This window comes from Pithys albifrons, chromosome 17, assembly GCF_047495875.1.
Source record: "Pithys albifrons albifrons isolate INPA30051 chromosome 17, PitAlb_v1, whole genome shotgun sequence".
In the NCBI taxonomy this organism is placed as follows: Eukaryota; Metazoa; Chordata; class Aves; order Passeriformes; family Thamnophilidae; genus Pithys; species Pithys albifrons.
In genome coordinates, this window is record NC_092474.1 from 9,376,351 (window position 1) to 9,400,710 (window position 24,360).

The 24,360-nt window shown below is 41.4% G+C and overlaps 1 protein-coding gene across 8 annotated transcripts in view; it reads left to right on the top strand.

Moving 5' to 3' along the window:
* Nucleotides 1-24,360, top strand: part of DGCR2 (DiGeorge syndrome critical region gene 2) — a 49,153-nt gene that overhangs the window by 9,511 nt on the left and 15,282 nt on the right. For 5 of the 8 annotated variants that reach the window (XR_011699230.1, XM_071571740.1, XM_071571744.1 and 2 more), the window contains exons 2-5: nt 11,329-11,451; nt 20,553-20,678; nt 22,190-22,409; nt 23,357-23,433. Coding sequence is in view for 7 of the 8 variants with exons in the window: in XM_071571740.1 (XP_071427841.1) it covers nt 11,329-11,451; nt 20,553-20,678; nt 22,190-22,409; nt 23,357-23,433 (546 nt within the window). In the remaining variant the exon portion in view is untranslated. The remainder of the gene's footprint in view (nt 1-11,328; nt 11,452-20,552; nt 20,679-22,189; nt 22,410-23,356; nt 23,434-24,360) is intronic. The other 3 variants (XM_071571741.1, XM_071571742.1, XM_071571743.1) reach the window with 3 other exon arrangements.

Sequence of the window (24,360 nt, forward strand, 5' to 3'; positions counted from 1 at the left end):
TTTAAATTCTGTGTGAGGAACAGTGCTATTTTCTTAGCACTCTTGAGCTTGTTTCATAAGAAATGTGCTTTAATGAAACCTGGACTCCAGTGGGCCTGTCTCCGATGTCCCTGTACCTCCTCTACTGTGGTATCCTTGCCTGACACTGGTCTAACAAGGCCCTGTTTTCTCTGTGTCCCCTCTGTCTGTCCCCAGTACACCCTCTGGCACGAGGAAGTTGGGACTCCTGCAGGGTCTCACACAAGGTTCAGTTACCCAGCTCACCACTTCCCTCTGCTGCCATCTGGGAAGCCACCTCTCTGTGGTGACAGTGTGACAGCAGGTGTGCTGGCACCTGCTCAACAGTGCAAGCCACACGGGGCTTCCTGCCCTCTGAGGCTCAAGAAGATCGTAGTTTCCTTCCCTTGTGCAAGCTTTGGAAAGCTCAGAACCCCACTATATGCTGTATTTTCCTAGTCTTGACTCTTCTTAAGCTTGCTTGAAATTGTTTAGTGAATTTGTGAGGTGTGATTGGCACCTTCACTGATCCATTGATCAGTTTTCTTTGGGTAAAGGGTAAAAGGTTTGGTGCTGCACAGGTTTAAGTCACTTGTCATTGTTGTGCTGGAACACTGAAGTCCCAGCTAAGGCTGTTCAAAACATCTGAAGTCCTAAAAAAGGGTATGAGAACAGAGGAACTGTGGGCTTTAATTCTGAGCCATATTGAAGGCTTCTCAAGTACCCATGGCTTTTGTTGTGTTTGTACTGAGTGCTCTTTGTGCTTGAGCTGTATTTTGCCTTTTCCTTCTGCCTATTTACTTATTATCATAATATAACAGTTTCTTAGGGAGGGGAAAGTGTGAGCCTGTTGCTTAGCCTGGTATTCTCACTACTATGAAAATAAACTGGTTTTCAGTCTGGAATGTTACATTGCCTAATTCACAGTATTCTTTCTGTTTAGTTTGAGTAGCAAGTTTTGTTTTCTCTTTACTTTTAGCAGTATTGGAGAATTGGGAAATAGATTTTTTCTGTTTCAGTTTTAGGAATCTGTTCATATTCATAAAGCACAGAGTCTGTATTTTCTGTCTTAAGAAATCCTAGCAAGAGTTCCCATTCCAGATGCTCTGGTGCCGTTGCTTTGGCTGAACAGTGGATCTCTTGCTCTGCCTTGGTTGGTGTGTTTTTGTTGTTTCACTTTCCCTTTTTTTTCTCATCCTTACTGGCATTGAGTTTGCCCTCCAGACAAAGAGCAGACAATGAACTGCAGTGAATGACACTTGTGAGCAAGGGAAAATTGGGTCAGTTCCAAGCTCATGCAGGGTGTAGGTAGAATAAATATAGAATCATATAATTGTTTTGGTTGGCAAAGACCTTTGATACTAGTAAGTCCAACCATTAACCCAGCATTGCCAAGTCCACCACTAATAAACCATGTTCCCAAGTGCCACATCTACACTTCTTTTGCATACCTAAAAGGATGGTGACTGGGAAGCCCGTTCAATGCTTGACAACCATCCTCCTGAAAAAGTTTTACCTGATACCCCATCTAAACCTTCTCTGGTTCAACTTAAGGCCATTTCCTCTTGTCCTATTGCTTGTTAATTGGGAGAAGACCCCCACCTCACTACAGCCTCCTTTCAGGTAGTTGTAGGGAGAGATAAGGTCTCCCCTGAGCCTGCTTTTCTCTAAGATAAACACCCCCAGCTCCCTCAGCAGCTGCTCCACTGTCAGACTTGTACTCCAGACTCTTCACTAGCTCCGTTCTCTTCCCTAGCCTTACTCCAGCACCTCAGTGTCCTTCTTGTAGTGAGGGGCCCAAAATTGAGCACAGGATTTGAGGTGTGGCCTCATGAGTGCCCAGCACAGGGGGTCACTGTCCTGGTCCTGCTGGCCACACTATTGCTGATACAGGCCAGGATGCCACTGCCCTTTTCAACCCAGCAGCTTTCCAGTTGCTCTTCTCAAAGCCTGGATTGCTGCTTGGGCTTGTTGTAACCCACGTGCAGGACCTGGCACTTGGCCTTGTTGAACCTCACACAGTTGGCCTCAGCCCATTGATCCAGCCCATCCGGGTCCCTCTGCAGAGCCTTCCTACCCTCCAGCATATCCACACTCCCACCCAACTTGGTGCCATCTGTCAGATTACTGAGGATGCTCTTGGTCCCCTCCTCCATGTAATCAGTAAAGACATTAAACAGGACTGGCCCCAGTACTGAGCCCTGGGGAACACCAGTAGTGACGGGCCTCAGTTGGATGCAGCCCCTTCCCCACCACCCTTGCCCAGCCAGTGAACAAGGCACCCATGTGGGCCACGAGCAGCCAGTTTGTCCAGGAGGGTGCTGTGGGAAATGGTGTCAGAGCTTTACTAGAGTCCAGGTAGATGTTGTCCACTAAGTGGGTCATCTTGTCATAGGAGGAGATGAGGTTAGTCAAGGAGGACCTGCCTTTCATAAGGCCCTGCTGGCTGGGCCCGCTCACCTGGTTGTCCTGCACAGGCCGTGTGATGGCACGAAGGATGATCACTTACATCACCTCACCCGGCACTGAGGTCAGACCAACCAACAGGCCTGTAGTTCTGTGGATCCTCTGTATGACCCTTCTCGTAGATGGGCATGTTTGCTAAATTCCAGTCAGCTGGGACCTCCCTAGTGAGCCAGCACTGCTGAGAAATGAGGGAACGTGGCTCAGCTCAGTGAGCACTTCCAGCAGCTCCCTCAGAATCCTTGGTTGGATCCCACCCAGCTCCACAGACCTGTATAAGTGGCATAGCAGGTTGCATGTAATTTCCCCTTGGATTATAGGGGTCTTCATTCTGCTCTCTGTCCCTGCCTTCAACCTCGAGGGGCTGGGTACCTGAAGAACAGAAATGAGGGGGTGAGGGCAAGGAGATGCTGCTGTTCCTTACTGTGCTGTAGAAGCTTTTGGTGGATGTTGGGGTGATCTGGATAACTTACTGTGACAGGACACTGAGTAATACTGACTGTTCATTAGAGTTACTCATTAAGGATTTACAGTTTTCAGCTGGACTGCTGTCACAATTTTAATTGCTTCATGAAACAGCATGCTGAGGTCATGCAGAAAATGCCAATGCCTCTGACATGTATTATTTATTTATTTTTGGAACTGATGCGTTCCTATTAAATGGGATTATAACTTCAGAATCTCTAATTTTCTGGATTTGAGGGTAGGTGTGGGTTTTGTTTCGGCTATGAGTGTATCACGGGGCCCTTTTTTTTCCGGGCTCTGTGCTATGTGCTCTTGTGCTTTCACACTCTCCTGCAGGTACTCAGGCCATGAGGAACCAAAGCTACATGATGTAAGAGTAGTTTTTAGGCATATTTTCAGTATCACAGGTGAATGGCCAAGAATTTTATCTTCTGTGGAACTGAAAATGAAATTGGAGTGCTCTGTTCTTTTGTAGCTTTTTAATTCTTTTGAAAGGCTTTTAATTTCAGTTATTTTAGTTGCTTTTAATGTGAAGAACAGTGAACAGAACTAATTTTATTGAAGAACTCTAATAAACTTTATTAAATCAGTAATTGTCTGATGGGGACACATGAGATTCACAGGTAGTTTTCTTCTCTGGAAATAAGTTGGTGTTATAGCCGGCTCTTCTCCCACTGTGGCTTTGTTACAAAGTACTGGCTGTACTTACTCTGCTACCCTGAGTGCACCAGTGGGTGGTATAATGGTCGATTTGAAAACATGTAATGGATTCACCAAGCAACGCGGAGACCTGCTGGGAAATGAATGGTTAGTGAAAACTTCTCTAAATCTGGAGTTGAGGGAAATAGCATTTAGGTATGGCTTTGCTTCCCTGAGAGCAGAGCCTCAAAGACAAGTTAAAAACAAGAAAACCTGTTCAAAGACTGTGTCAGAATATCCTCAAGTGCTCTGTGTTGTCGGTGTCTCTGTCACCAAAAACTGTTCAGCAACTGATTTCTGGCCACCACGAGCAGAGGTGGGGCAGGAGGGCCCTGCTCTTTACAGGCTGGCAGATTTTCAGGAATTTTGTGAGAGATACACGGTGCCTGCTCCAGTCAACTTCACCTGTGGGCTTGGGAGTTCTTTCACCTGTCTACTGAGAGTTACATTATAATTACCATTGTTATTGTTGTGTTGGGAAGATCAAGAATATTCTAAAGTTTGTTACTGCAGTAAGTGCCAGTGTAGAGAAACACAGATTGTGTTATGCACCCTCTGAGCACAAATACTTGATACAGAGCTGTGTGTTTCTGTGATGGGCACTGCATTCCTGTTGTTGTTTTGTTTCTGCTGCTTGTTTGCAGGTATTTGGTGAGCACTGATGTTGAGCAGAATCTCCGGGAGCAAAGGACTGAGGGGGTTGTGCTCCTTGCTGAGGGGACTGGGATCTGATGACACTTGTGCAGTGTAGCACAGCTCGGGTTATACAGAAACAGTGATTTAAGAAAAAAGCAATTTTAAATTTGAGTAAACTTATTCTTTAATGTGTTAAAATGTGAAATGGTAGTGCAACATGTAGGTACAGGTCTAAAGTTAAGTATGTAGGCTGAGTATTATAAAACATAAGAAAGACCTGTTGGACAAGTTAAAATCTGAATAAGGAGAGTTACTGGTCTCAGCACTTGCAGTTAGAGTTTTTGTTAATGCTTAATCAGCTTTTGATGACTGTAATTGCCTCTTGAAATCTGAGCAGAGTATTTTCTTACAGGTTGGTTCATCTGGTTTGGGACAATGAATGACTTACACTGAGAAAACAGGAAGTATTTTTGTCTTTTGTTTTCCTTCAGTTTGTAAATAAAAATGATGCCAGAGGATCTCCCAGATCCAACCTTGAGAATGTGACCAAAATAAGTGAAGGTATGTGTGAGGTACAGACAACACTGCCATTGTTCATTAAAAACTTACATAGGAAACCAAACCATGGACTTCCAGCTTATCTCTTCCAATACATGTGTTTCAGAGTAATAGCTTATAATTGAAATAACATTAAGTACTGGGTTTGTACATTTAATCAAATTTCAATTTCCATACAAATGAAGCTCAGCAGACAAGAACAATTAGCATGGGAACTGAAAAATGGCATGTCTTTGTTATAGAAACTGAGGTGGATTCAAACCTACTTGCTGTTTAAATGCTAAAACCTACTGTGCATCTGTAGTCTTAGAACTAAAAGAATATCTTGATGTGTCAGACTTAACTGACAGAAAACCCCAAACTTTTGTAACCAATGATTGCAGTCAATGAGTTTAATTTCTGTATCAAAGCCCCTTCCTGAATTGAGACTTAGTTTTGGAGGCTTTAGTTTCAACCTCTGGTTCCTCATCTGTACCTCTGAATTTGTGAATTGCCAAGACATCAAAGTTTAGAGTTAGGAACACATGGTTTGTAAGTGAGGGGCATCCTCTGCCTGCCAGGGATCCCCTTCTGCCCTAGGAGAGATTTGTCATCTAGTGCTCCTTTTCCCACTGGTTCCTGTAATAATATTCTTCAGTGGTTTGAGAGTAAAAGGTTGACACTTAGATTTTGAAAACGTTGATGTGTTCACCTAATGCTCTACAGGAAATGTTTATTGTATGTGCCTGAGACATACCTGGAATGTTTATTGGATATAACATTTCTTTTGGCTGAATCTCTTTTATATCTCTTACCTTCAGTTGAAGGAGGGGAAATAAAATAATCCTGTGACGACAATATCAAAGTTTTCTCATGTACCCACGAGCTTATCTTTGCAGGAGTATTTTGGTGACTAAGTAGTGCTTGTAGATTAGAAGGGTGATTTTTGGCTTCTGTCACAGCAGAAACGTTCACAGCTGCTGCATTTTGCCCATTCCTGAGAGCTGTTTCCATCCCTGCTCCTTCTCTCAGCCCAGTGGGGGTGTGACCTGGCCTCTGAAGAGATGCAGGAAATGGCTCTTCTATTAGAGCTAGTATTTTAAAATAAAAACACAGTAGTAGATGTTCTTTGTTGGCAGACAACTATTCTGAAGGCCCAATTCCACATTAATTGATACTGGATTTATGCAACTAAATGCTGAATTAGCTGGAGCATGCCATGTCTCTGGTTGCAGGGGGACAAACCACAGCTGATCTGACCTAATTTGGACAGGCAGTACTAATTTGATCTGAAGCTGTTTCAAAGCCAACTGATCACATTCATTCAGGAAACTGAACCAGCAGGATGAACTTGTGTTGAACCAACACTTTGTCTCATGTGCCCATTCCAGCCTCGCTTTGGTATTGGAAGTTACAAAATGAGATTTACTGTGTTGAAAAAATAATTTCAAATACTGGATATATAGATCCTCTCTGACTTCTTTTCAAATAAAACAATTGTTTTGGATAACCAATTATCCCTTATCTTTTGCATAAAAAAGGAGAAGATGAATAAGAAATAAACTGCAGTTTAAATGTGAGCAGGAGGTGACTCAGTCCAAACACACCTCTGGAAGTCTTAAAAATAAGGCAGAAAATAAATGTTTGAAGCAGTGTAATGCCCAGGGTGGCACACTGGTCAGAGTGCAGTCAGGAGGCACTGGGGCTTCCCAGCAGGAGGAAGTTCTCAGTTACATGGAAAGACTGGAGGAGATTATAAAACCTGGAAGGGCTTTCTGGACCATTCTATAATGGCTGAAATCTGTTTGTTTTATGAAACACATGGAGCTGGCTGGAAAATAAAGTGGACTCTGTGTGTGTATTTTATTTATCCATCATGAAGTCCTTCCTGTGGATAACACTTCCTGTAAATGTCTATTTTGAGTACTTAGCAGAAAATCTGGAAATCAGTGTGCTATAAAGAAAATTAAAGGAACTAGTTGAGCCATGTTGAAATACATGATGAGTGCTGTGGAACACCTGGTATTCAACATGCAGTTGGGAAAATCTTTAGAACAAAAGCCTTCTGTGAGAGTGTAAGCAATCACCTTGAAAAATTAGGTTTTTCCTGTTTAAAACCTACATCTTAGTCAAAAATCTTGTTGGTTTTCTTATTGACTAACTTAGAAAAATACTTGGCAGCTGAAGAAGATGAAGACTTCTTGTTTGTATGGCACTGTTTAAATTTATTTATAATCTTGTTTGTTATTTCTGGTATTTGAATAGCTAAACTTAAAAACCAGTTGGAAACTTTCTTTTAAATTTCAAATGATAGGTCCACAATTCGCTTTGGCAACACTTCTTTCAGGTGAGTGATTATGGACAGGTTATATCATCTAATAATGTGTCTCAAAAATTACTGTCGGATTTTTTTGACCTTCACTTGACTAAGTTTTATTTTGTGTTATATATTAAGTTTGTAGAACTGATGGTCTGAATCTGATTTCAAGTTTTCTTCTCCTTTTATATGAAGTTAAGGAGTTTCTTGCTTCCTGTAACCAGTTTATAATAGAGAGAACAGGTGAGGAGTTCCCAGAGAACACATTGTTGTTAATTGTTGGTGTTTCTGACAGACATTTTTTCAGGTAGGGATGTGCTGGTGGACCAGCAGGTGCTTGGATTTTAGGGAATAAAGTGTGCCACCATGAAACATGGAACCAGCAGTCAGGACAGCTGACTTGTCATAGGTTCATCCTCTCTGTAGCCTTTGGCAAACTGTAATTTTCCTGTGCAGAATTCTGCCTGCAGTGGTTGGGAAGCTTGTTGAGGGTTAACATTGTACAAGTGCTTTGAGATAGTGAAGGGACTGTCATGACACCTCACTGCTTGAAGTGTTTTCTCACACTGCCTGAACTCTGATGTTTTGTAAGTACAGGCTGTGTGTGGTGCAAAAACTACAATTGCTATTTTCAGTGTTCTTCTTGCCTTCCTTCTTCCCAGCAAATGCCAGATGACTTTAATTGCTCTAAAATGAGATTTCAGTGTGCTACATTTTGTGCTGTAGCATAGCAAAGATTGTATGTGATCCTTAAAAGAAAATGAAGCCTTTTATTATTGCATATGTGAATCATAATACTGCTGATGTAACTTGTCACATCGTCCATGAGCACTGGAGGAGAGGTTGCATTTCCACATTTTCCCTTCTAGGCAACTGTTCATGCCCTTATCTCAGTGTTGTATTGATGCCTCTGCTCCAACAGCTGCCTGCTCTTAGGTGAACTTGTGCCATTATATATTTACTAATGATCTGGAAAACACAAAATGCTTTTAAATTTAACAGCTGGTGGAAAATGTGTGGTTTTAGTGTTGGGAGGAGATGGTAATTTAAGATGCCTTCTCCATCCTTCCTTACTCCCGAGTTACCATCAGTAGCTCTGAACTGTGAGGCTTTAAGGACAAAAGTGGCACTGATTTTTGAAACTATTGCTATTCTTCAGAAGAACTGGAATTATTGTGTAGGCAAAGAAACAGTTTTTATTTACCACACTCCTGCAAAGTACAAAGTCTGGCCATGTGTTAAGTGATTACCTGCATTCCAGGAGAGATGGATGGTCACATCATGTGGTACCATTCACTGGTGCTCATGTGTCTTCATGATTCATGTCCTGCTGCTGGCAGTGGGACTGCCTTGTCTGTGGTAGAGACAGGCTTGAAATGTTTCCATTTTTTTTTCTGTTTTGACTTAGAAATAAGCTACTGAAATTGAATGCTTGTTTGAGTTGTGGGGAGCAGCACAAAGTGCACCCCTGCCTGTCCCAAATTTCTGTTCCTTGGCCAAGAGTCTTACAGGTTCATTATAGATTTCCATCTATGTTCTGGCTGTATCTCACCCCCGATGGCTCTGGGTTGGGATGGCTTGGGAGGGGTTATTGACAGCATTTGCAGAATATGGAGATTTTAGTTTCACAGTATTTCTTTGTATTTGTTTCCCCCCTCTGCAACAGAATTGCACAGCAGTTCATGTCTCTTGGTCTGAAATGATTAGTGCATCTGGCATAACATGATCTCCACTGGGAACAATGGTACAGCTGGTTTGAGAGGTGATTTAGGGAAATGTTTTGTACTCTCCCATGTATCACATTCTTCAGAGAGAAGTGTCTGTATCACAGGAAGCAATGACATTGCAGCATGAAGCTGGCATTTTTTAATGCTCATAATATTGGGGTGGACTCATCCTTTTATCTGAACCAATCACATGTAATTGTATATAAAACAGTAACAGCATGTATAAAATAGCAGATAGACAGAAGTATTCCCTACTGGTTTTCTCATGTGCACGTTGGCATTCCTGAGGGATGCTGCCTGTGAAACCAGAAGGCTGCAGAATAATTTCCTTCACAGGGTGGGTACGTGACTTCCATTGAAATCAAGCAGTAAAAAAAGTCAAGTTTATTTTAAAGTATTGAATTTTGAACTGGAATTTGCCATAACTGCAGGTGAATGGAATGGAAACCTGGGCCAAGCTGGGCTGAGGGTCGTCTTTCATGTTGAAAGATCTACCACAGGCCCCGGTGTAAATTCTGTACTTGAAACTGCAGTAGCAGGACTTTCTAAGAAACCTTCCCCTCTGTGCTGACCTTGCACAAAAGTGGTGAAAGGAGCTGCAATGATTTACCAATTTGAATAGTTTTAATTTCAGTTTGAGGTTTTGTGTTTGTTTCCTTTGGTGGTTTGTGTGGTGTTGTTTTTTTTTCCACTAACTTCAAGAGAAATTTAACTAACTTAAAGATTAGATTTGAAATTATCTAACTTAAAGATAGATTTTAAATTTTCTCTCTTGGTACTTGGGCAAGTGAAACGTTTTTTTTCCCCTCTGTGTTTTTATTTTCCGGTTCCCTCTTCAGGCTAAATAAATTACTCCAGATTTTGTTCTGAGGGGAAATCATTATGACCTAAGCCGGTAATTCTTTTTTTTTTTCCATTTCCCCTGTGCTCATTCTCCCTTGGCTGTTTGGGCTGAGTGAGGCTCTAACTGGGTGAGAACACTCTTGTATCACTGTCAGGTCTGTTGTTGCCGTCAGGAGTCTGGCAGGTCCCTCAGAGTTCTAAGCGTCTTGTGACCTGAATGTTTGCTCTGAGTAGGTGGTTGCTAAGAGGATGTGCCTGGTTTTATTTTTCTAGAAGAGCAGGTCTGTGCTTTATAGAGAAACCAGTGGCAGGACTGGATTTTAGTCTAACATTAGTTAGAAGCTGGTTATCAATATCTTACACCAATTACTAGGTGTATGTGTCCTCCTTTTACTGAGAGTGCACGATGACTGGTTCTATTACACCCAGTCGTACTGTTTGAACACTTAAATGTGACCTCTGTCTTGATTTAGCTTAGACATGTTTCAAGAAGTAACAACTGCAATTACAGCACTGTGGATGAGGGAATGCATACCTGTATTCTAAATTTTCTTTTCGAGATTTGTTTCTGCAAAACACTTGACTACTTGGTCCTTTCAAAGTCAAGGATGAGTGTTATAAACTTTTTTCATTTGTTCATTTAAAAGGGTGCTCACTCTCTACATAAATTACTTGGGATTAGTGTAGCTCGCTAAGAGGAAAATGTGCTAAATTGTTCAAAAACAATGGCTGGAAAATTGACAACCACTGTTCAGAGGAAAGCTGGAGAGCGATGGTCTGGTGTAAAAGTGATGGATGGTGATGGCAACTGGCAAACCTGCCAGCTGTGAACAGGCTTAGAATTGTTCACTTGTGTAGGCAGACTTTTCTCCCTCCTGCAGAATGTTTTGAGGGATACAGAATGAGCCTGGATTATTAGGTTCTGGCATTTGATAGATGGAATCAGTATTTAAAAAAGCTTTGGAAAAAGTTGTACTTTTTATTATGCTAGTTAGGTGTGACAGTGTGATGATGGCAGGTAGGCAGTGCACTCACATGTTTGCAGATACTGACAGCTTCTTGTAAGGGATATGCTCACATGGAGAGATGCTGCACAAAAGAGCTTAACCCGGAAAGTGGAAACAGGTTCATGGATATGGAAATTGCTTTACAAGTAGTTCTGTGAAATGTCTCTAAATCAGGCAGGAGGACATTTGTTCAAGTCTAGTGGTCCTGGCATACATAGTGATTAGAGTGGAAATAGGATTCTGAATTTGTTGTGTAATGTAGCACTTAAGTGCTGGAACATATTTTTGTTGAACTTTGATTCTGAGAAAAGTGAACAAATTGTCCTCAGTGCCCCACAAGAAGTAAATGGGTAATGCTGTGGTGATAGCTGCTCATGTGATATTTTCATCAGGAAGTTTTTACCACAGATGTCTTGAGAGAATTATTTCTGAAGCCTTCCTGTCTGTTAAAACCACAGCACACTGTTTAAAGCATGAAGTGATCTGAAATGAAGCAGTTTTTAGCAGGCCGAGTTATCCAGAGGTTTTGGCTGTTACACTTCAGTGATACATTACATGACAGGTGATTAAAATATGTATAAATCTGCGAGAATAAACAGCACTTTAACCAAAGCACAAATCCCGTCTCCCTCCCCAGAGCTCCGCTGCATCCCCGGGCAGTTTGCGTGTCGGAGCGGCACCATCCAGTGCATCCCCTCCAACTGGCAGTGTGATGGGTGGCCCACCTGCGAGGACGAGAGCGATGAAGTTGACTGTCCAGGTAAGGAGATCTGAGCAGAATGCTCGTCCCAGTGCCAGCTTATTTTACAGCACTGTATGTATGTATGGCCAGACTTCACAAATGAAGATTTGGGAAGGGCTCTCCCTACGTGCCCTTCCAGCCTGCACAGTGGATGTTTTAGGTGAGGCTCAGCGTGCGCAGAACTGGCCCCACCGTTTGAGTCCTGAGGTCCATCTGCCAAGGCTGAGCGAGCTTGGACAGTGACAGTGAAGTCCTTGGGACTGTCGGAGCACCCGGTACTGACCGGGGCTGACCCTGCTGAGCATCCGAGATCTGACAGGATGGGATGGCAGGGAGGCTTTACCTGCCAGGGGACAGTCCCACTGAGACTCGAACTCAGGACCTTGGGATTCACAGAATCACAGACTATTCTGAGTTGGAAGGACCCACAAGGATCATCGAGTCCAACTCTTTAAGTCAATGGCCCACACAGGGGATTGAACCCATGACTTTGGCATTATTACAACCAAGTTTTAACCAACTGAGCTCATCTCAGGGTCAATTTGGAGTCCGGAGTGCTCTCATTTATGCCACGGGACCACCCCATATTTACAGCAGTACTTCAGCTCTTTCAGATAGCTTGCTTATTTTTGCTTGAAATTGGTGACTTTTGGATAGACCTGTACCCATTATTAACAAAATTTGGGTTGGCTTCTCTTCATTTTGGGCAGCTGAGGCCACAAACAGTTTTTTGGTTGTCTGAATTACTCTGTGTGAGCAGGTATCCTGGAGATGAGGAGAGTTTGTAGTGGAAAAAGAGACCTTCATGGCAAGGAAAAAATCATGTTGCAATGAAGCCGAAATGACACATAAGCCTGTGGTTAAATTTGGAATTACTGATGTGGTTTTATGAGTGTATCACTCAAATGGTGCTGGGTGACATTGCTGGACTTGGGTAGGGAGCTTGTTTTATTGCTCCCTGTTCTGACTGTGCTCCTTGTGCTTAAGTGGAGAACTTTGATCTGCCAGACAAGCTGGAGTATTTGCTCCTTAGAAACTCCTATAACCTTCTACTTTCAGGAGCCTGATACCAGCAGTGGTTCTCTGCTAAAGCTACTGGATGCTGAAATGTGCTTAAAAAAGAAGCAAAGAAAAATTGTGACTATATAATCACAATTTTGAATGTTTTAATTTGTTCTTGGCAAACAGACCAGAACAACTCTTTCTTGTGTATCCTACAAGGGAAGGGACCTGTAATGTTTTTTGTTAAGAGCAGTGAAACAGGTACCTGAAAGCATGAATTCAACTGTGGCATAATTCAAAACTTTTGTCTCTATAGTGATAATTTTAGTCAAATTTCATTCAAAAAGTGTTTTAAGAAATTCTTTGTCAGTGAACTGGAGAGAGTATTGTGGACTTTGTGGCATTGTCATCGCAGCATTCAGTCTGTCACCATTCTGAGTTTTGAGTTGTTTTACAGAGGAGCGACGAAATAGTAATATTAGTGTTTTACAGCAACAAACTTCTCTAAACATTCATGTTTTCTAGAGGAATTAGAAAAGTAAATCTAACACTCAGACTTTGAAACGGTGCCTAGTTAGCCATCTCCCCAGTGTGTGCTACACAAATAATTAAATGTGTATCAGTGCTCTTTTTAGAAAGCTTTTGGTTGGTTGTGTCTGTGTATCTTTGCAGCAAAGCGGAAAAAACAGTTGGTAATTTCTTCTGACATTGAAAATTAAGCTGTGCCATTGATAGTCTGTTTAAGGATATTCTTTACAATGTGGATGTCCTAAAGAAATTTATTTTTGTACTTGTGCTGTTATTCTTCTTCCTTTTTAGCTAACTTTGGCCAAATGTGTAAAACTAGGGATGTAATGAAATTCTGGTGTCTAATGGAATTCAGTGGCAGAAGGCAGAGTCATGTTACTGTTTGGATTTACTCAAAAAGCACTGAAGGCTTCACTTGTAGGAGCGTTTGAACATCTGCATTAGTAGAAAATTATTTGTATCTTGTTGCCTGGTGTATTAGTTGGCAATTTAAGTTGTTGCATGGAGAATACACCAGGATGGCGTTGACTCAAGGTCTGGAGTTCCAAAGAGTATTTGGTATATGAAGAGGATTTCATGGAAGTAAATTTCTCAGTACGTGGGTGCTGGTTTTATGTTTGGGATGTCGATGTTGCTGCCACTGCCTGGCCTGGCAAGATGAGGACTTTAAAGAAATGAGGTGTGGGAGAGACTTGATTCACCACCATGTCTGTGTGCAGGAAGGGAAGAATAACATCCATAAAGAATACTAGAGGGGGAAATGATGGACAGCATAGAGAAGGGAGGTATTGCTGCACTTGATGAGAGGAGTAATTAGATAAGTAATTGGTGAAAAGGCTGGCTCAGTAAAACAGCCAGAAAGCAGGTGTGGCATTTGTGAAAGAACCAAGATATTTGCACAGTAATGTGAGGAGTGCAGCCAGCAAACCAGAGGAACAGGAACTACTGGTGTAGGATGTAAAAACTATTATACCTGTAACAAAAAAATTGGTGGGATTGCGTTGTGACCTGAAATGGGTGTTGAAGGGCGAGTGTTATTTGGAGCTGTCAAGAATCGGGAGACGTTGGAGTGCATGTGAATGGTGTGCTGGAGAATAAAAAGGTGTGCACCAAACCATCACTCTCCAGCTTTCTTCTGGACAGTGGTTGTCAAGTAAACCCAAGGCCAGAGTCAGCTTGGAAGAGTGTGGTTCTCTTGTGTTGGGAAAAGCAATATGTATGTAACCAAAGGAGAGATTAAGTCTTGGGACATGGACTGGGGAGCCAACGCTCCTAATAATAGTAGCACACAGTCATACTCAGGAGTGGCAACTTTCTTCTTTGGCCACTGAATTTACAAGAAATGATGCAGCTTTAAATTTAGAAAATACCTTTGGATTTAGATGAGCAATCGTGAGATGATTCAGCTAAATGTAAATACTTTTTAATTAAAGTTCTTGATTTCAATAAAGCCAGGCTGAACACTAAAAGAGGTAGTTAGTGAAGCCACCTGGACTTGTGAAACTTGAAGAATTAAAATATCTTTAAATTAAAAGGCATGAAAACTCTCTGAAGCATGAAAAGAAAGCTTGCAAGAAAGGGCCCTGAATCGGGTTGGGAAGCTTGTTAATCTTCAGCCTTTGAGCTACTAATGGCACACTCCAACATGAGCAACTTGGAAGAGGTCAATGCCAGTGAATTAGGGGTTTGTGGTGGTGTTGAAGGTGTGTGCCAATGACTGCTTAGTCGTGTTGGTATTTTGAAAGGTTTAATACAAAGCCATTGGAAGTAATTTGCCACTGTTGGTTCAGGTCACCTTTCTTAGGGCTGTTTTCATTTGTGTTAGTAACAAAGGTCCTATTAAAAGAAGAGGATCTGTAATTAATAAATTAGTTTGGTATTCATGTGTTGTCTGCAGTATAAGAAACACTTCAAACCTGAAGACTTTTTTGTGAGATTAATTTCTTCTGGCATTTCCTTCAGAACACAGTTAAGTAAGACATTAATTCATTGACAATCTGAATAAATGTATGATATGCCTGTTTTCTGCTAAGCCACACATTTCTCTGAAGATTGTCATTATAGCTGTTTTTTTTCTTGCTGTCTCTTATCAGAATGACTATTTTCCATCAAGCATAGGATTCTTTCGGTCCCAAACTTGCCATGTGCAAAGTGCTGTTCCCCTGCCCTTCCCACCAGGCACACACGTGTCTGTCAGTGGAATCTGCAGCAGTGATTACCCTCAGTTCATCTCTCTGGTAGACTGAAACCAGTGGCTGCTATTGTGAGCACACTGAAAACTGCTGGGAGGTTTGTGTAGCCTGTGCCTGGGACTCGTTTCTGCTTAAGCAGTGGAGCTTCATGAAATTTGTGTACTGTTCCTTGTCAACAGTACTTGATCCTAAAAATAGTTTGTCCTAAAGCAGTGTATTCTGTGAAATGGTACAAACAGCCATTAGTATATTAAACAAGGACTTTTACAAATGGGAATTTATTATTTTTACTCAAGTTTCTATACAAGTAATCAAAGTAGAAACAACTTTTCTGCCTTTATAAAATTCTGTAGTTAAATCCATAAAAGGGAAGGGATCTGCAGTTTGTCTGTTACTGCTTACTGCCTTTCCAGCTCTGCTGATATTCTACCAGAATATCAGGTCAGTGTCTGCAGTATGATACCCTGCCTTCCTTGTAGGCCTTCTGGTCTAACTCCTTTTCATGAGGATGAGCAGAGCAGGGTTTAGTGTAGCTCTGTCTGCTTGCCTTTGTTTCTCTTGCCTGTGATTGACAGTGGGTGTCTTAAACTCCAGTGCCTTTCATAAATCCTATCCATAGCAGTTTTTCAGCTTGCAGTTATATTGGTGATCATTCTGTTTTCTTCCTTTATTTGTTTATATTTAAAAAATAATAAAAAAATAGAATTCTTTCCTGAAATACCTGCTCAGATTGTGCTGTCTCGTGTCTTTGGGCTTCTCCCAGCATCTGAGTTTGAAAACCTGCAGCTCACCCTGTAGTGCACACCCATCCCCAAAGTCACATTCTTCCTTTAAAAGTATTCTCAGTGCTGTTTTCTAGACCTGCTTGGTCAGAAACAGGAGCCCTGGAAGGTTTCAGTGAGCTGAATTCCTAGGGCTTGTTCCCCCCTGCCTTTCCGAGCCTGAGTGAACTGATGAAAACAGCTTTGTGTTTTGTTTCACCAAGTATATTGTGTTTGGTTGAAGAGACTGTTGACATTTGGGCACTTTTTAGTACATCTCCTTTTTTAAAGCTAGATAATAATGATAAAAACCTCTGAGTATTTCCACACTTCTTCTGGGCCCTTGCTGAACTATTTCTTTTACCTTCCCTTATGTGTTTAAATTACAGGCTCTTTTCTCTCAGTCTGTTGCCTTGAATAGTGCTCGGCACAGCAGGACGCTGCTCTTTGTTGGCATTGATGTCCTGGCATAATGCAATTGATAGCACATGGTGGGGAGCTGCTTGATCTGAGAAGAATCACTTCTCTCTGGGAAGTTCTGAACTGTATTTCCAAACACTGAGGTACAAAACTGGACTTAATCTTGAAGTTCTCTCACCTCTCAAATTACGAGATGGAATTAGAAGCTTTGCAAGCTTTTTGTAGGTTGTATGCTGGGCAGAAAATTTGAATCTTAGGGGAAAAAGCAGCTTTTTATATGAATTTTGAGAATCAGTTTAAACAGGAGCAATTCAAATCTTGGAAATAATAATAATATATGACAAGACTGGGTTGCTTCACAAGCAGTTTTGTTTTGAGACAACTGACATAGTACATCTATCCTTGTGAAGGGTTTGGCTTGAGATCTGTGACACAGGAACTCTGGAAACTAATTCTTCTCCCCAAAATCCAGTGTTCATCCCTTTATGAGTCCTGACTGCACAAGGGCCTCTCTGTGTTAGGATCAGTGTCATCTCCCTGCCTGCCTTTGTTTTGGTGCACAGCAGACCTTGGCATTAGTGGAAGATCACAGATCACAGTTTCTCTTTTTGTTCCTCCAGCACAGTTTTGCATTTGGTGTCCTGTTTGTCCCTCCACTCAGCGCTGCTCAGCACAGTTACATTGTGGCCTGTCCCTGTCTCGCCTGGTGCCAGCTCCTCTCACTTCTGTGTGGTCTCAGCTCTTGTTCCCTTTGCAGTACTTTGCTCTTTGCTTCCTTTGACTTGATCCAGCTGATGGTCACACTGAGTGGGATGAAAAAAGAGCTTTCTGCTCTGCTTGTGTGCTTGACTTCCCCTAAGGAGACACCATTGTGCCAAGCAAGTGTTTAGATCCTGGGGATAAAGGTGCAGAGTAAGCTGTGTGGGTGTACATGGAGAGTGTGGACAATGTGACTGAATTCCTTCCAGCCTCCCTGAATGATGGGCAAACTCATCGTTCTTTCAGACTGAAATTTGACTGCATTTGTCCTCTCCTTTTTTACCATGTCCTCAAGAGGAATAGCACAACTTGGTGTGCATGGCACAAAGCTTTTTCTAGGAGTTATCAGGGCTGTGGCAGCTGAAAGGTACTTAGAAAAGTAAGCAAAATCTCCAATACCTTAATTTTTGTCCTGAACAATTGTTGCACTGTTAAGAGGTTTACCAATATAAAAGGTAGGAGCCATTAGCATGGCAAACTTCTATTCTGAATTGGTAGCTTTAAGTTTTAAACAACTGAAAATAGCCACAAAATCAACACTGTTGGGCAACTTTCTTGATGTATAGTCCTATACTTAGACTATAATTGTGCTCAAGTGAATGAGACAGAACTGTAGATTGGAAGGAGCTTGGGGAATACTAATCATGCCTGACTCCATTGGGAAGCAGACTGGAAGATGCTTCACATCCACCATGCTGTGATATTTGAGGGGAGAAAAAAATAACACCCCGTTTTTCTTTGAAACCATTTTATTTCCTTTCCCTTACCAGCTAACAAGGAAATTACATTTCTGGAGCAATTATATGAAGTCAAAGCACACAGATCTCTATCTGTCTTGGCTAGTAAAACACTACTGTTGGTTCTTATTGCTTGTGGTTGTAGTATCTGGAAGAATAAAGATCTTGGGAAGTAACTGATCTTCCAAAATTTGGTAGCTTTCAGAAAATTAAGTATGCACATAAGCACTAAAAATTATGACTTTTCCTGTCTGAAGCACTCAGACCTGGTTAGTTGTGGTGATCTGCATTAGGTTGTTATCTTAAAGCTTAGTCTATGGCCCTCTTAATTTATTTTTAAAGATAAAAGTATTTGTAAAGATTAAAGTATTTGTATAACGGAAGCAGGAACAGCAAAGGACACAGAAAATTCTTCTGTGGAGTATTGTGAAAGTACAATAGCAAAGCAGTCCAATTACACCTTTGCCACCAGAATCTGCAACAGCTTTTCACTGCAGTCAAGTGACTTAGAGGCTTGTTAACATCTCTTTTTTTGCCCTGGAAAAAGTTGTCATCATTGCTTTTCTTGGAGACAGAAATTCAGGTCAAATAGAAGCAGTTTAATATTTGAAGAGCAGTAGTTTATTAAGCAGCTGACAGCATTGGGCTTTAGAAGTGACTTGTGGTGGCTGCTTTGTGCCACTTCAGTCCTGGTTCAGCAGCAACTCTGCTGACTCGGGCAGATGCTGAGGAGGGAATGAGAGTCCTCCTTCCTGGGTAAGGAAGGATTGAACTCACTCCATGTGGGATCTGTGCAGCTACTTTTCAAAGCATCTGGCATAAATTCTGTCAGTTTAGGATGTTGACCCAAGTAACCCTTTCTTAACCTTGCATGTCAAAACCTGTGAACTTCAGTTTTATTCCTGGGGGAGATAAATTGTTAAGTCCTTGTGGGCGTTCTGTTTAGCCGTGGAGGGTCAGCCATATGGTGCTGCATCTGCTCTCCCTTCTGAAAGGGAAGTAATTCTTCATGTGTTTGGTTCCTACTGGTTCTTTGGGTTTAGCTGTTACCATTTAATGCCATTGGAAAATAGAGCTTCCCATATTGAGCTTGGTGCAATTTGAAAAAGCATTCTACATTAGCTGGCATTATTTTTCAAGTCCGGAGATTTGCTTTTTTAGTGTCTCAGTTCTGCTCCGAAAATCATAGTGTAAGTACTGCTACTGAACTATTAGGATTAAAACCAAATTCTAAAACTCAGAATAGATTGGCCTTTAAAGTAATAAAAAGTCAGTAATCTTCACTGTCAAATTATTTTACCGTTTAGCGTCCTTTGAAATACCTGCTGACTGAATTTCTTGGCACTGACGTCTTGCCTGTGATAAATATTCTAATATTGAACACTGGAATTACTACTTTATTCCTGTAAGACCGTGCGAGTGTATTATGCATAGCCCTTTCTTAGTAGGTGATCTCTGTAGACATGTAATTCCTAGGATAACGTGATAATTAAATATCCCTTGCTTATCCCATTAACCCGGGGCAAACTCAGGATGCTGGAGCCAGATGAATGCAAAGCAACTCTGCTGTTGCTGGGCTGTAGCTGGGCATGTTTTTGCTCATCAGTGCTTACATTTGTTCTAAGGAGTGCAGTTTGATGTTGGGTCTTGTGGAGGTGTTTCCACCAGGTACTGCACTGAACAGCCTCCAACTGGGGGTCTAAATTGTCATGAAATTGCTGCAAACCTTGTGCTTTCTAAAGATAGTCTGAAAAGAAAAAGTTTTATTGATGTGGTTTCCTATATATTTCAAACAGATGTAGTTAAACCTGTTTTAGATGACTATGTAGCTTCTCTGTATTTCGGATCATGACTGGTTTATTTGGTTTAGTGAGGCTAAATAGAGCTAATCAGCTTTAAAGGAAAATAAGCTGATTTTTTATATAGAAATTAATGTCTGCACATCTCTTTCTGCTGGTTAAATTCTATTATGTTCACTAACATCTTGTAGTAGTAACATACTAGTAGATATTTCTGGTGCTAACACTCTTGGGTTTTGTTTTTTTAAGGTTAATCCCTTGTTTGCAGATTAATCTTTCTCAGTGCTCATCTCCATCTTTCTCAAAAGGTTTCTCCCCTTCCTGCTGAGAATCCTGCTAGTTTTGCTGGTTGTGGCCCACCCTGCAGTGTCTCCACCTGAACTGTGTGTTCTTTAGTTACTCCTGACAGGCACAGGGAGCCCTCCAGCCCCTTTTGAATAACCTTTTGCACTTTATTCTTCCTGTTACTGAACCCAATTGTCGTGTGCACTTGTTAGACCTGGGGGGTGTGTGATTTTGTGTCAGAAGTAACAAACTAACATTTCCTGAGAGTGAACAAAACCCCTCATTCTTCTGGCTGAAGATGGATTTCCTTTCCTGGTTTTAGTTTTGTCCTAGATCTCAGAGAATGTGTTGGAAAATATACTGGAAAAGTTGTCTTATGTCCTTGAGCACACAGCTGAGGAAGGAAGCAGCTGGGGAGTGGGTAGTTCTGTTAGCAGGAACAGATAAAATGCACCAGGGATGATGCATTTGCTGCAGCAGTTGAAATGATGAGCATCAAGTCCTGTGCCATCTTTGTTTACCTGAGTGTGCCATATATCACATATGTCTTGAATTAAAACCCAGAGAGGGTTAATAAAATGAAATCTGCCATTGCTTGCATCTCTCACCGGTTCTGACTGTTCTTCTGGTCCCCAGGCTTGACAGGGGACCAGCGAACTTACCATGGGAAGGACAATGTGGACTCGAGGCACAACCGAGGGAGGGGAGGAGACACAACGCGCTTTCACACGGTCAACGTGGCACAGCCTGTCCGATTTAGCAGTAAGTTGCAGACTGGGGAATCTGGGCCATCTTCCTGCTAATTAATTTAGAAATTGAGGCTATTTTAAATCCTGCCCTCTCACCTGCAGCACTGCTTGTGCCACTGTTGGTGTCCTAGTCCCAGCCTTACCTAAAGCGTTATGAATGTCCTGTGAGTGTCCTTCCCATCTCTCCAGGCCCAAAACATCCAGGTCTTCCCTGCCTTTTCCCTCTTAGCTTGGTTCCTTCTTTGCTCCAGGGATCATCCAGTGATCTGGGAATGAGACACTGCACTGCCTTGGAGACTGGGATGGGAGAGGTCAGGAAGAGGACATGGGGGAAAGACATGGGAACATCTGGAATGTGGGAATGATTGTTTGAACTATGGTGATCTTCTGAAAGGGACAAGTGATTGGTATTTTGATTTATTGTGGATTCTGGGAGCCAGATTGTGTTGTTAAAGTTTACAGACGACAATAAAGCAATTTAGAAATCGATGCAGCAATTTCTGCAGTCTGATTGGTACTGTTATTCTGCCCCTCCTTAGTGGTGTAAACAGTAGATCTTAAATGATACTATATAAATGATGGAAAGGTATTTAATTAATGGGCTTCTAATCTAAGTTTGTATATCATTATTTCATGGTAAAGATCACTGTTTCTGAAGGGAATAAAAAGACTTGAGAACAGAGCTGCGAATTGTATGCAATGAACATAAAATGGTTTCTGAATATAAAGTTTCTTATGTGTGCAGAATTAATACTTCAGATGCAGGTGCTGAAATAATACTTCTAAATTTCAACCACCTGTCTCCGTGATTCTATTAGCCACTTATTACCTCCATGAATGTCAGGCCAAAGCTCATGGGCCTGTTTCATCCAGAAATGTCTCAGGGCTTTTGTTTCAGGTTCCCTCAGTTGAGTTAATTGAGACAAAGCTAAGGCAGCAGTTCACACCATCACCTTCTTACTTTCCAAAGATCCATCTTACAGGGATGATTTTTCCAAACCAACAAAGAATTTCCCCAGAACTCCCATCATCTTTAGTGATTGACTCTGGGAGTGGGATTATGTGAATAATGCTGAGACTGTTTGTCAGGGGAGGTTGAAAACGTCACAGCAAGTTGGAAGTATTGCTAAGCACCCCACAGAAAGACACAGTCATTAAATTGGCCACCTCTGGGTTTTTTTCTTGTTTCTTGCTGGTTCTTTTTACTTGAATTGATTAGTTGATTGTTTCAGTCAACTGTCAGTCTTAAAAACTTTAAAAGGCTGTCACTATGTGGGGAAACTTTACTAGAAGTTGCATCTTTAAAAAACATCTAAAGAAAATCAGCATTTATCAGAAGCTGTAGTAAAGTAAACCTTCAGTGATCTGTAATGTGTGCACCTCCTCCTGCAGAGGTGAAGAGTACACTGTAATTGTGTGTACAATCAAAGTTAATTATTCATTGCATTGCCATGAACTGATTGGGGGGATGCATTATGGTAAAGATCCTAATTTGGGGGGAATGGTTTCCCTTCTATTCTTCATGTTTCCTAGGAAAGTGCCCAACAGGATGGCACCACTATGAGGGCACAGCGAGCTGTTACAGGGTGTATTTAAATGGGGAGAACTACTGGGACGCCGTGCAGACATGCCAGCGGATGAACGGCTCCCTCGCCACCTTCACCGCAGACCAGGAGCTGAGGTTCATCCTGGCTCAGGAGTGGGACTTGGAAGAGAAAACATTCGTAAGGAAGGACCAGCGGAGGTGAGTAGGAAGGAAAGGACAAAGATCTCATGACATGGGAGTGGTGTCTGTGTCATACAAATGCTGGTTGTTCAGTTTGAGTAGCAAATCTAATCGTAAAATTGACATCAGTGAATGGACGTGCTGGTTGGTTGGTTGGCAGTGGCCATCTGTATTTTATGTTTTAATTAACAGTAACAGATAATTCAATTCAGCAGAGTCTTTTTGTCAACAGTCTTTTTATCTTCAGGTTGTCTCAGCAATGTACAGTTATTCTTGAACTGCAACAGGGAAGGTGGATTTCACTGCTGCACTACTTTATGTAGCAATAATTATTTAAATTTTTCAACAAGATTTGATTTCCAGCCTGTAAGTCTAAAAAAGACTGCAACTTTTGAGATAGGAATGAGGTAAAAAGCCATTTTGAGTTGCAACGACTGTTCTGGTGGCTTTAGATATTTCATTCTGTTAGTTCAAAACAATTCCTTTCTTTTCTGCCTGTGGGTTTTTTGTCAGACTCATGGTCTGCCATGACAGACCACTAGGAGTGGTTCAGCAATGATGTATCTGTGTCTCTGGAGAGTTAGATGGTTTGATCCAGAACAGTCTGACATAAGCTGCATATATTTAGAAATACTTGACTTCTGGATGCTGTTGTGTGATTTTCGAGTTTCTGATACTAAAGTGCTGCCATAACAACAGAATAAGGTTTTTACTATGAGTAGAAATAAAAGACACAGCCAGTTATAATTTGTAAACATAGAAAACTATCAAGTATTTTCCTCTGTTCCTTGAGTTTAGTCTCTCTGCATTGCCAACATGTGGGCTGAGGTGGTAAGGAAAAAAATCATCAGAATGTTTTGTAATTTAGCCTTTATTCATAACGACACTGGAAGGTTCTGTGTAATTTAATTTGTTAGTATGTTTTTGCCCTGTATCTTTAGAATGTAACTTTAATTTTTGTGTAGGTTCTGGGTCGGATATCAGTATGTGATCACCAACCGAAATCACTCCCTGGAAGGTCACTGGGAAGTAGCTTATAAAGGTAGGCCTCAAATTACTGCTGAGTTCAATGGCCCATGGAAACTGTCCTAAAACAAATTTGCAAGAATGATACAACTTCCTTTCAGTGATAGTGTTGAAATAGTGTAGGGGAACTGCTTTGCTTTACACTATGGAAATGGAAGAGTTTAATACTCCATACATGACTTATTTGAAAGTTTAAGAAGTTGATGTCTTGTGGAAAGGACAGGTTGTTTCAGTTTATTTGGGCTTCCCCCTTGGTTATGAGACAAAGGAGGCTCCTGTAGTTTCTCATTCTTTGTGGTGAATGTCTGGATGAACTGCTGATTCCTGGTTCCAGTGTTGGCACAGACTAGTATAGCATGTTTGAGGGCTTTAGCTCTTTAAAAATTGGAAGAATTTTATAAACTTAAAAAACACAAAAAGCAAACCACTTGAATTTTGCAGAATTACCTGTATTTTTTTCTTTAAAGTACTTTGCGTAGTTTACTTAAACCACCTCAAAATTTTACATAATCCCCCCAAAAACATTCCAGTTTGCTCTAAAAACTGAACATTAACCTGATGGGCTTTGCTGGCTGAACTCTTTCAATTCCTAAACAAGCAGCTCCCTCTGCTGAAAATGCAACGTTATGTTTCTACACCTTTTATTTTAACTAATTCAGCCTAGGGATTAGTTAATCTTCAAGTCGTTACACGAACTCTTATGTGTACAGTTGCATGTCTAATGGCTCTGCTGGCTGAGGTAATGGAAAATTTAAAGCACAGGTGAGATTTCTGTGAAGCACCAGCACTGTGAATTCCAGTGTAGCGTTTGAAAACCAATCAGAATAGGTTTTTTCTCAGACACAATTTTTGGTGTCCATGGAAAATCTGGAAGGAAAACTGTCTGTTAGGTATGGATATGTAATTACGAACAGAATTTTACTAAACAGTTGGATCTTGTAAA